Raw genomic sequence first — 12,608 nt, 5'->3', positions numbered from 1 at the left:
CACATACTTTTTCTTGCACCTGTAGTTAAGGGCGAGATAGAAGATGCCAAAGCCCTGGAGGAACTCAGGATCCACCGGACAATGGATAAGTCTGCTCCACATAACGTCGATTCTAAGTGCACCCAAAGCTTGGATCTTCTGGTGTATTTCTAATCTGATAGTCTGCTCAAGCCTATTGCATGGAAGTACATTTTGAATTTAGGGAGGGCTAAGCCCCCCAGACTTTTTTGTACGGAATAACGTTCTTCCTGATAACAGAGGGTGTTTCCCTTTCCAAATGTAATGGGACCCCTGTTAAATGTGTTAAATGATTTGTCTCAACCTTCTACCTGCCACTTTTGCTGGCTAGCTTCTCCTGTTAAAGGAGGTTGAAAATGAACAGGCTTAATGTCTGGATCACCAGGTAAAAATAAAGAGAAAACTAATGCAGTGCCACATTCGTAGAATTGATCAGCAGCAATATATTACATTGTTGCTATTACTTGTCAAAGAATTTACGCACGCACGCACGCACACACACTAGTAAGTGCCAGGAAGAAGCAAAGCTAATTGTGGTTTCACATGTAGGGTAGGTTTGTGTGGTAGAGACACCGAAATCACAAAAATCAAAGTGGTGGAAAAGTATTACTTTTGAAGGTGTTACAGTACACATGGATATACTCTAAACTTGTATTTTGCTGGTTGTCTGGAGTTTTGCTTTAATGTTGCTAGATCTTTGTTAATAGATAATGTTTTAGTGGCAATTATTAGAGGTTACGTTGATTTCTTCTGTTTCAGGCCAAGAATTGAGGAGAACATCCCCCTTAAAGCTCTGCTCTTTGACTCCACCTTTGATCATTATAGAGGAGTGGTGGCCAATATTGCTCTGTTTGGTGGGGAGGTGAGCAAAGGCAACAAAATTGTAGCTACCCACTCTGGAAAGATCTATGAAGTGAATGAGGTTGGCATATTGACTCCTGAGGAACTGCCAGCTGATAAATTGTAAGTTGTTTATATTGTTAGAAGATCATCACCTTTGCAGTCCCAAGTTGAAGTGATATATATATATATATATATAAAAGAGGTGTGTCCAGAATATAATGAGAATGAAGTTCGTACGCTTAAGAAGGGTTCTGTGAAGGGAGAAGCTGGCCAAGGTCCCTTGGGGTGGGGTGCCAGGTATACGTCAGAACATTGATGAGTTGCAGTGCATTCCTGTCAGAGTCAAGACATTCTTTTTTTTTGACACCCTGTTTAAGTGCCTCGTATTAAGAAAAATGCAAGTATGGAACAGCACTACGCGATAAAATTTTGTATGAAATTGGGTAAAAGTGCGTCAGAAACTTTGGAAATGGTGAAGAAAGCTCTCATTTGCACAAGTGACCACCTCTTCATCAAAAATGAACAGAATGTGGATGCAGTGAAATCTGTTCTCAACCATGACCGATGACTCACTATCAGAATGATTGCAGAGGAAATGGAAATTACCAAGTTAGTTGTTCGTGAAATCATGACTCAGGATTTGAACATGAGAAAGGTATGTAAAACTTGTCACCTGATCAGGTGTAACACCATCAACTTGTTTGCCAAGACCTATTGGCCTGGTTGGAAAGAGAGATTGATTTTTTTTGAGTTGAGGGATCATGGGAGATAAAGAAGCAATGCTCAGAATGGCACACACCCACGTCACCAAGAAAGTTCGAATGAGCAAATCAAAAGTTAAATCAATGGTAATTGTTGTACGTACTAATCAAACTGTGAATCAAAGATTTTACCTGGAATTTCTTGGTCGCTCGAGACAAGGTTTTTCACGGGTGTCCTGAGATCGGCTCAACTTGGATTCTTCATCACGACAGTGCACTGTCAGTGTCACAGTGTCTGAAAAACACTTCGCAGTCTTTCCCATCCACCCTACTACCCCAGCTTGGCTACTTGCGACTTTTTCATATTCCCAAAGATGAAGAAGGGTTTGAAAGGACACCATTTGGCAGTGTGGACGACAACCAGAGAGACACTACGCAGGCTCTGAACATCATCCCACTTGAAGACTTCCAGGAATGATATGAAGAATGGAAAAATCGCTGGGAGTATTAGGTATACTCACAAAGTGCATACTTTGAAGGAGACAATTTTCAATTGTAACATTTTTCAGTAATTTTTAAAATTTGATTCTCATTACTTTTTGGACATACCTCGTGTGTGTGCGCATGTATGTGTGGTGTGCGCATGTATGTGTATATGTATGTGTATGTATGTGTGAGATAGATAGATATACACACTAAACACACACGCAATATATTGCCAAAAGTATTGGGACACCCCTCCAAATAATTGGATTTGGGTGTTCCAATCACCTCCATTGCCACAGGTGTATAAAATCAAGCACCTAGGCATACAGTCTGTTTCTACAAACATTTGTGAAAGAATGGGTCGCTCTCAGGAGCTCAGTGAATTCAAGCATGGTACCGTGATAGGTTGCCACCTGTGCAAGAAGTCCATCTGTGAAATTTCCTTTCTACTAAATATTTCACGGTCAACTGTTAGTGGTGTTATAATAAAGTAGAAACAAGTGGTAGGCCATGTAAAATGACAAAGCGGAGTCATCGCATGCTGAAGCGCACAGTGTGCAGAAGTCACCAACTGCCTGCAGACTCATTAGCTAAAGACCTCAAAACTTTGTGTGGCCTCAGATTAACACAACAACAGAGCGTAGAGAGATTCATGGAATGGGTTTCCATGACCAAACAGCTGCATCCAAGCCTTACATCACCAAGTGTAACGCAAAGCATCGGATGCAGTGCTGTAAGGCACGCTGCCACTGGACTCTAGAGCAGTGGAGACGTATTCTCTGGAGTGACGAATCACGCTTCTGTGGCAATCCAATGGACATGTCTGGGCTTGGCGGTTTCTTGGGGAACCGTATTAGCCTGACTGCGTTGTGCCAAGTGTAAAGTTTGGCGGAGAGGGGATTATGGTGCAGGGGCGGACTGACCATTTGGAAACTCGGGCACTGCCCGAGGGCCCAGGGTCAGTAGGGGGCCCCACGAGATGCTCCTGGTACCTTTTCCATAGGCTTTTTTGAGTTTTGGCAAAGACACAGGGGCCCCATGATCCCCTATTGCCCGGGGGGCCCCATGAGTTGTCAGTCCACCCCTGTTATGGTGTGGGATTATTTTTCAGGAGTTGAGCTTGGCCCCTTTGTTTTAGTGAAGGCAACGCTTAAGGTATCAGCATACCAAGATATTTTGGACAATTTCATGCTCCCACCTTTGTGGGAACAGTTTGGAGATGGCCCCTTCCTTTTCCAATATGACTGTGCACCAGTGCACAAAGCAAGGTCCATAAAGACATGGATGAGTGAGTTTGGGGAGGAGGAACTTGACTGTACTGCATAGAATCCTGACCTGAACCCAATAGAACACCTTTGGGATGAATTAAAGCGGAGACTGAGAATCAGGCCTCCTCGTCCGACATTATTATTATTATTACTACGAGTTTATATAGCGCCAAAGGGTTTGCTCAGCGCTGTACAATAGGGGGGACAATACATGGGACAGTACAACAACAACAAACAACGTACGAGGGGTAAGAGGGCCCTACTCTTACGAGCTTACAATCTAGGAGACATCAGTGCCTGACCTCAAAAATGCCCTTCTGGAAGAATGGTCAAATATTCCCATAGACACACTTCCTAGAAGAGTTGAAGCTGAACTGCAAAGGGTGGGCCAACTCAATATTGAACCCTACGCACTAAGACTGGGATGCCATTAAAGTTCATGTGTGTGTAAAGGCAGGCGTCCCAATACTTTTGGCAATATAGTGTGTGCGTGTGTGTATATATATGCCTTCAGGCTTTTTCAGGGGTGCCTTGGTAAAATGCCCAAAATTGTATACAAGCCAGCAAGTGGATCAATCCTGCCTTTTAGTACACAAAGCCACAGCTTTTCATTGTGCACTTTTATGACCTTCTAGCTGCCAGCATCCTAACAACTAATGACATCATCAGTTGATAAGGAGGACGTCGGTTGCATGCACATCATCCTTGTTTGGCCCTGCCCCTCTCCGTCAGCACTGGGGTCACATTAGCAGAGTGAGGGAGAAAAAATGAGAGAGACACACTGGAATACTAGTCGGTACCAGTGTGCAAAGGTGTATTTGCTTTGGAAGAATGGATCACCTCTAACAATGGGTGTACTGGATGTGTGTAGTATAGTTTTTTACATTTTAGATTGGGGTGCCTTGAGGTTGTGGAGAATTTTAAAGGGTGCCTTGAGATTATCAATAAATTTTAAAGGGTGCCTTGACTGAAAAAAGGTTGAGAAACACTGCTCCAGAGTACAGAGTCCCAGTAGTCTTCTTCTTTCAGCATGGGCCCTGCCAAATTCTAGGCGTACTTTTTTGTCCATGGGCTTTAGGAGAGCCTTCTTTTGCGGATGACATTCATGCATGCCATTCCTCTGCAGCGTATGCCATATTGCGTCATGGTAAGCAATCACCCCAGTTTGGCTTTCTACTTTAGCTAACTGCAGTGAACTTGCATGGGGATTTTCTCCAACTCTCTCATCAGAAGACCCTCCTGTTGAGGTGTAACTTCCATGGGTAGCCTTGACGTCTGTGTGAAATGGTTGCAGATCCATTGTCGTTAAATTTTTGGATCACTTTTGCTACAGTATTTTGTCTGATGAGTAAAGCTTTGCTGATCTTCTTGTAGCCTTCACCTTTCTTGTGAAAAGAAATGATTCTCTTTGGCCTTGGGACATTTCTCTTCTATGTGGTGCCATTGCTGACAGCATGAAATGGGAAGGGGTTTTCTTTGTTAAGTAACGCCCTTTTATAATCAACTGTCTGTTGGACACCTGTTTAATGAATAATTAGACTCTCCTGTAGTTGTATTCTTGTTAATTAGGATTTTGTTGTCTAAAATGTAGCTTTTTTCTTAAGGCTTTCATTGGGGTGTATTCATTTTTGCAACATGGTCTTGAAAGAATTATTTTGGGAAAAATACTTTTTTGTGTGTGCAAATTAAAAAATCTTCTTTGCTATCAATGGCTGGCATTTGTGGGAGTATTTTGTAGTATTGCGTCCCATAGAAAATATTGATTCTGAAAGGAAAGTAAAGGTTTTCTGACAAATCTGTTGGGGTGTACTCATTTATGCTGAACAGTGTGTGTGTATGTATGTATGTATGTATGTATATATATATATATATATATATATTTATATATATATATATATATCTGTTACAGTATTTGTGCCAGTATTTATTTAGAATAACAGTTTATATATTACAATGTTTTATTTGGGAATAGTTTCTATTTTATTGGTATATGTATGAATTTATTCAGTGATCTTTTATTTTGTAGGTATGCTGGTCAGGTGGGGTACCTAGTAGCTGGATTGAAAGAAGTGCAGGAAGCACAAATAGGAGACACGCTGTATCTATACAATCAGCCAGTGGAGCCACTGCCTGGTTTTAAAGCTGCAAAGCCAATGGTATTCGCAGGTGAGATGAATTCATATGAGTTGCGTTATAACCGTTTTCATGTCAATAAACCATTGGGCCAAGTTTACACAGACATTCAAAGAAGGCACTCATTTCTGATCCCTTCAAAGTGCATCTCAAGTGACAGGTCTGATAGAAAACACACATGTACATGGTGGGCTACTGTAGCTTTGCAATGGACAAAACATTTGGTCATTATATTGTTCCTGGATCACAACTTCAAATACATGGTATTGAATACTCCTGATTATGCAGTAGCCATGTGAACATAACGCTAAAGATAATGTGGGAATTTACTAAAAAAGGAGCAGGCAGAGTCTGACAAATCTGTGCATAGTAACCCATCAGTATGTTCAGTTAAAGCGGAGCTAAACCTTACTATCCTTTACAGCCAAGGAAACTGCCATCTTAGCCTCTGTTGGATCTGCAGTTGCCACGGTGCTGCACTTGTGATCAGTTATCACCACCCATTTGATGGCTTGACAGTACGGTTGAGATCACAGGCAACTGTGACAGCATACCTTGACTGTAACAGTTTTGGGAAATGGTTAAATATATGGGTTTAGTTCCATTTTAAGCTTTGAAAATCAGAGCTAGAAGCTGATTGGTTGCCATGCACAGCTGCTCCAGATTCTGTCTGCTTCAGTCTTCCCTTCAATATCCTCTGTTGGGTTATATCTTTTTATTCAGTAGCAGTTAGGCTGGATTTCATTCATTCTATTATGGGATAGCTGGAGAAGGGTCCATTGGAATGTAGTGATTACATTGTGCTCTTTCATATGTCTGCCATCCTCTATTAGAAATTTTTGAATTTTAGGCTAGGTAATAAAGAATTGAGCACCAACGTATTGATAACTTGGATTGTTCTGTATCCATATGTATGCTGTTAAGAATGCCAGCCATGCCATGTTTTCTTCCATACTTGTGGTGTTGCATTCAGCATTCTGTTCAGCTTAAATGTTCATACACCAAACTATCCATTCAGAATGGACATAGATAAATTCTATATGGTATGGACATAGTTAAGTAGAACTCCAGATTCAGCCTTAAGATATGATATAATACACATCACCATGTTGTAAATATATTGTAATAAGTCATCCATATGCAAATGAGCTTTCCTGACAACCACAATAATTAGTTGTCAGCGTGTGAGTTATAGGTGCTTTGTGGAAAATAATTTTCAGCTTATCTAGAATGTCATATTTTTGTTGGTACTGTGAACTACACAATATACTTGCTGTACAGAGAACACCATCTAATGCAGCCTTTCTCAACCTTTTTAACCCTTAAAATAACCTTTTGGCTTAAGGGAAACCCTACTAATAATTATTATATTTACAGCTCACAGTACATTAGTGTAATGGTCAGTGGGAAGAATGCTCCTTACAGTTGAGGTAATTTCAAAGAATTCAAACCCCCCACCACCACCACCATCACCTTCCCCGTTAGATAACTAAAAATATCAGTGGTGTCAACGGCTACTCATCTGGGAGGCAGAAATTACTCATTACTCAAGGAATCCCTAGCAACCACTGGAGGAACCCTGCTCCAATGGTTCAAAAGGCAGTTCCTTTTTTTTTTCCAGGAACCAAGGGATGCAGGGTTTTATCTACTTTTGTGTCAGCTACTTGCAGTTGCATGCAGAGAATGGGGATCTGCACCAGAAAGCTGCATACTTGAATTTTCAGCATAGAAGAAACAGTGTCTTGAAACAGTGAGAGCTTTTTTTTTTTTCTGAAATAGCAGAGCATTTCTTAGAGTTTAGCTATAAATATTAATTCCTGCAGTTCCTCATTAAGGCTAGGTTTACACTTGTACGTGTGCTTTTCATCTGTTTCCGGTGTGTATTTGCAGAGCATTTTGATGCGTTTTCATGTTCCATGCATTTTTTATGTAGGAAGAGACTGGTTGTTAAACACAAAACCCTACTACGCATGTACATGCATTTTTGATTCACTACCCTTGAAGTCTATGGCCCCAAAAATACACCTTCCTGCATGAAAAAAGTCCCTGCACCTCTTCCAAAAACGAGGTTCAGGAAACTGCATAGATGTGAACAGAACAGGACCCATAGGAAACCATGTTAAACCGACTGTTGTGCGTTCCTACACTTAACTACAAAATGCACAGGTGTGCACCTAGTCTAAAATAGACAGCCAAATATTTTTTGTTTGTGTTGTATAGAGTAGAGAAATGGGTAAAACTCCCATCAATTTTTTTTCCGTCTGTGTACCACTGGGGACATTTATCTTATTTCTTCTCCCAGGGGCACAACAAGACGTTAGTGGAAATCTTCCAAAGTAAGGAGAATTCCCCTTTAGCGAATGTACCCTATTTCCCCACTTCATCCAAAATTTGAAAAATAGGTTTTACCTAGAGATAGGCTTTAAGAAAAGTGTCACCTTAAAGTGGTTGTAGACCATGAACAAAGCATGAAGTGTTTTTTCTGTCTCCTGCTTTGCTCCTCTGCTATCAGCATAAAGCACTTTTGACAAGTTTTCCTCACGCCAAGAGAAAAAAATGGTGACAGGGGAGGGATCTCCATCTGATTGACAGCCTCAACTCTGCCCCTGTGAGATTTGTGAAGGGGGGTGTGTCTCTTCCCTTCAATCAGCTCTCAGAGCTCTCCTCACTGAGCTCTGCAGAGTTTAATGTCCACTCTCCACACCCTGTTTTCTGACAGTTCAGACAAACTTTAGAAATTCAGGATTTTGAATAGATTTACAGAAGAGAAGACTGTAGATAAACAGGTATAACTTTTGTAGGAGGATCTGTTTTAACTCTGTGTGTTACTGGATGCCAGTAACTTCACTGGGTATATGTAAGGGTATATTACCGCTCAAATAATTGTTAAAAACACACACACATTATTTTTTCCCCAAGGTCCATTTCTGTTTAAAATTGAACTAGTTAATCTTATAAATGAGATTTATTGACACTCACCTAAGGAGATATCTGCATACAATCTTATATATAATATCCTAGCAAGGCAGTTGGTCCCATACAGAGAAAATTAGCTTACTGAACAGTTTTTAAACATAAAGAACTGCCCAGCCTTTTCCTTCAGATGCATGTAGCAGGAACATGTAATTCTTCTAAATATCTAAAAACTAAAAAAAAAAAATTAGCAGGCGCTAGGACCTCAGATACTGCCAGGATTTTGCCATTGTCAGGAATTGTTGGTGCACTGCGGATTGATACGCAATGGTGATAAATAATGCATGCAGCATCTCTCTTCAGGTCGTCTTTGAAGTTTGTTTTTCTCTAGGCTGAATGATGGACTAAGATAATGTATTTGCATGATAAAGTTGGAGATAAACAATTAGCAGCTCATTTCACATGTCTCCTGTTGTGAAAGGCATGTTTCCAGTGGACCAATCAGAGTATAACAATTTGAAAAGCGCCTTGGAGAAGCTGGCTTTAAATGATTCTAGCGTGTCTGTTACCCGGGACAGCAGTGCAGCACTTGGAGCCGGATGGAGGTCAGTGTGTTCTGTTACTGTATAGATGAATAAGTACCTCTACAAAGAATGAAAAGAAGTATATTAAAATACTGATCAGCTAAATTATATATTTGTATTAAACAGAAATCTAAACGGATAATTCTTTGAGCATGATCAAGGAAGGTGAATGATATTGAAAACTGAAAGATAATGAAGGTTGGTGTAGGGCTGCCCATAGATGGCTTAAATTTCAGATTTCTGCTGAAATAGTCAAAATTCAAGCAGTGGGTGCTCCTGCAAGCACCACCCGGTTCAACAAATGTCAATTTAAAGCTGATTTGCAGGTTTACTGTCAAGCTGGCCCAAACAAACTATTTCCTACACTAACAGGTGTGCCCGCTGATCATGCAGTTTAACCTCAGCTACACATAGTATACAGCACTGTGTTCCAGCTGTGAGATGCATACTTCCCATTTCACACCTGGAACAAAATTAGTGTGGGCTGAATGCTGCTCAGCCATTCATAGGCAGCTTTATATTCTCTAAAAACAAAGCTTCCTCTGGTTTGGCTGAGGTGGAGATTATGACTTCATCAACCCACCTCTCTGCCTTAGCCAACCATTGGAATCTTTCTTTTACAAAGGGTTTTATTATAGAATAAGCAGAGATAAACCAACATTCAAGAAACATATACATTGACCAACAAATATGAGACATACAGGGCGTTTGAGAAATATTTCAGAGCATGTACTGGTAGAAGCATAAGCATAAACTGAATATTTAAGTGCCATGGAAGAGAAGACAGGGAAGGGAGAAAAAAAAGAAAAAGGGGAGTAAGAGGGAAACGGCGAGCAAATATTTGGAGGGCAATGACAATGCAAACTCTTAAGAGAATTTTTTTTTGCTATAGCAGCGCCCAGAAAACAGGAGAGGCATAAGGTGAAGCCTCCCCAGAGGTTAATATACATTCCAGACATTGGGCTCACAAAGGAGTCCAGGTTGCCTAGGTAGTATTGCTGATGTAGCACTCAGAGCAAAGAACACAATCATTACAATTGGCATAAGAACAGATTGGACAGAAGGATAGAGAAAGACAGTCGATGGGAAGACGAGGACAAAAGCAAAACATAAAAAAAAAAAAAAACTAAGACAAAAACGATCACAAAAGGGCTCCAGGGCAACTGCAACAGAATCAATCCTCTTATCGAAAGAAGGGACTGGTCAAATCTCGAAGGTTGGGCTGTATCCAGCCAGGGACGCTATATCTGCAGGAATTTTGTATGGGTATCCAACAGTATAGCGGTCAGTTTTTCATTAACCATTATGAAGTTCATCCGGTTTTTGACAGCCTCAAAGCTGAGGAGAGGAGTCTTCCAAGCCCTCGCAATTGTCAATTTAGTAGCCATAAATAAATGTTATGCCAGCTGACGTTCAGGGTGGAGAAGGCCCTCCAGTGGTTTAATCAGGAGCGCTTCGTACGGGTTATGCTTAATGTCTGAATGAAACATAGTGCAGAGAAGGGCATAAACCCTAATCCACAATCTGCTAACCTTAGGGCAAGTCCACCAGATGTGAACCATAGTACCCAATTTTTGGCACCCCCGAAAACAAGCCGGAGAATATGTAGGAATAAAATTAGCTAGACGAGCAGGTGTATAATACCACCGATAAAGAATTTTGTAGGCATTTTCGAGAATGATTACATTCCTGGAACATATAGATAATGCTTGGGTCATGGTCCACCAATCCTGTTGATCCAAAGTCCCCCCAAGTTCCGACTGCCAACGTTGGTGATAGGAACAGACTGGAGGAGTTCTGTAAGAAATAATGGAAGAGTAAACCAAAGAGATCAGACCCGGAGCATGGGGTCTATGTCTGCACTGGCTTTCAAAGGGCGGCAGACGGTAAGGTCCCGAGTGCGTTCGTATGAGTGTATTAATAAAGTGAGGGAGTTGAAGGTAACCAAAGTGTTCCCGCAAAGGGATGTTATAGGAAGAGCACAAAGTTTCAAAGGTAAGTATTCGAGTAGGGAAAAGCAACGAATGTACATTATAAAAACCATGTGTTTGCCACCAGGCAAATTGCCTAGGATTGTCCCGGCCTGGAGGGAACAATGGGTTATGTAACAGACGTAACAACGGTAGATGGGCAGAAATAAGACCAGCGGAATATTTAATGGAATCCCAAAGATGAAGCGAAAGCGTCAGCATCGGGCTAAGGGTTGATGGACGATGAGAAAAAGGAAGCCACGGTAAAAAAGAGAGTGGTATCGGATGGGAGTCTAACAAATATGCAGTAGACCACAAGGGAAAATGATGAGATGCATGAATATGAGCTACAACCATTGGAATCTTTCTATTCAGAGAGTACAAAGCTGCCTATGAATGGCTGGGAAGTGCTCAGTCCAACACAGTTTTGTTCCCAGAGTGGGAAGGGAAGTTTGCATCCTACAGCTAGAACACAGTGCTATACTGTAACTGAAGCTACACCTACGTTATATACCGTGTCCAGCCGGTGTGTAATAAATAGTTTGTTTGGGTCAGCTTGGCCCAAAGAACTAATTAAAGTGACAGTAAAGCTGGAGTAAACTGCACCCAGCAGACTTGCAAGGCACCTAAACAGTTAACTGTTTAAAATAAAAAATATATTTTATTTATACAATTAAAACATGACCTAAAATTACAGCACATTTATATTCAATATCATAAGTATGTTCAACTCATGCAAACGGATGTCCCACCTGCAGTAAATATAATTGTATAAAGCAATTTTTTATATAACGACCAATACATATAAGAAATTTGAGAATATGTGACATATCAAACTGGGGGTGAGACTACCTTCTTCAGGAGTACAGATGCGATATACAGTGTAATACTGTATTTGTAAGGGTGCTAAAGTACTGGAAATTACTGCCATTATATATCTACTGGCAAGTGCCAAGACCATCCAGGTGGATAATAAAGGGTGGGAAGCATCAATATTCTAAGTATAGATTGCAGTAAGTATGAGCATACATATGGCAGAAGCAAGGGCCATCTAAAGATGATAGTGTCATAATCCAACAGGCATCTAATATGAGAGTATGTAATTCAGACCACTAATACCGAGGAATTGCTCTATACAATATATGTCAACAAATCCTGTAAGCATTAGCATGATAGAGACCATAGGCAGTTAATTAACCATCAGTGGATGCGACGCCACTACAACCACCAATGGAGACATTCAGGCTGCTTGTCTTGTTGAATTGGATTACACCACTGATGGTTATGGAGTCATGTATGACTAGCTTAGTATGAAAAGTGATATGGCTGAAAATAATTTTATATTATTCATAAACTATTTGCACAGGTTTGGAAAACTTATTAAATACTTTTTATACAACTTATTTTTTGCATTTTTTTTCTGTTAAAAAATAGTGAAGGGTTTAATATTGCACTGTAAATGTAGCAATGTACCAATCTATGCCATTAGAAAAGATGCATTAACCTTGAGAATCTTCACAAATGAAATGAATGAGAGACCCTACACTCTAGAGGCCTTAATTCTTAAAATATGTACCTATGGTTTTAAGTGAATACAATGGGCCACTTGTTTGGCATTGGTGCTATTAAGAGAACACCTTGCATTTTTCTCATCAAATGCATTTCCTTCCCTGATTAATCAAGGTGAAGAGG

General features: G+C 40.5%; 1 protein-coding gene across 3 annotated transcripts in view; it reads left to right on the top strand.

Annotated features, from left to right (window-relative positions):
• The window catches only part of GUF1 (GTP binding elongation factor GUF1), an 80,334-nt gene that overhangs the window by 42,391 nt on the left and 25,335 nt on the right, over positions 1 to 12,608 (top strand). For all 3 annotated transcript variants that reach the window (XM_089657294.1, XM_089657292.1, XM_089657293.1), the window contains 3 exons: positions 778 to 981; positions 5,343 to 5,482; positions 8,844 to 8,967. In XM_089657294.1, the coding sequence (XP_089513420.1) occupies positions 778 to 981; positions 5,343 to 5,482; positions 8,844 to 8,967 (468 nt within the window). The remainder of the gene's footprint in view (positions 1 to 777; positions 982 to 5,342; positions 5,483 to 8,843; positions 8,968 to 12,608) is intronic.

The sequence above is a fragment of the Staurois parvus genome, unplaced genomic scaffold (genome assembly GCF_062004578.1).
Source record: "Staurois parvus isolate SC_StPar_1 unplaced genomic scaffold, SC_StPar_1.0 ptg000980l, whole genome shotgun sequence".
Classification (NCBI taxonomy): Eukaryota; Metazoa; Chordata; class Amphibia; order Anura; family Ranidae; genus Staurois; species Staurois parvus.
This window is presented reverse-complemented; position numbering and strand designations above follow the sequence as displayed.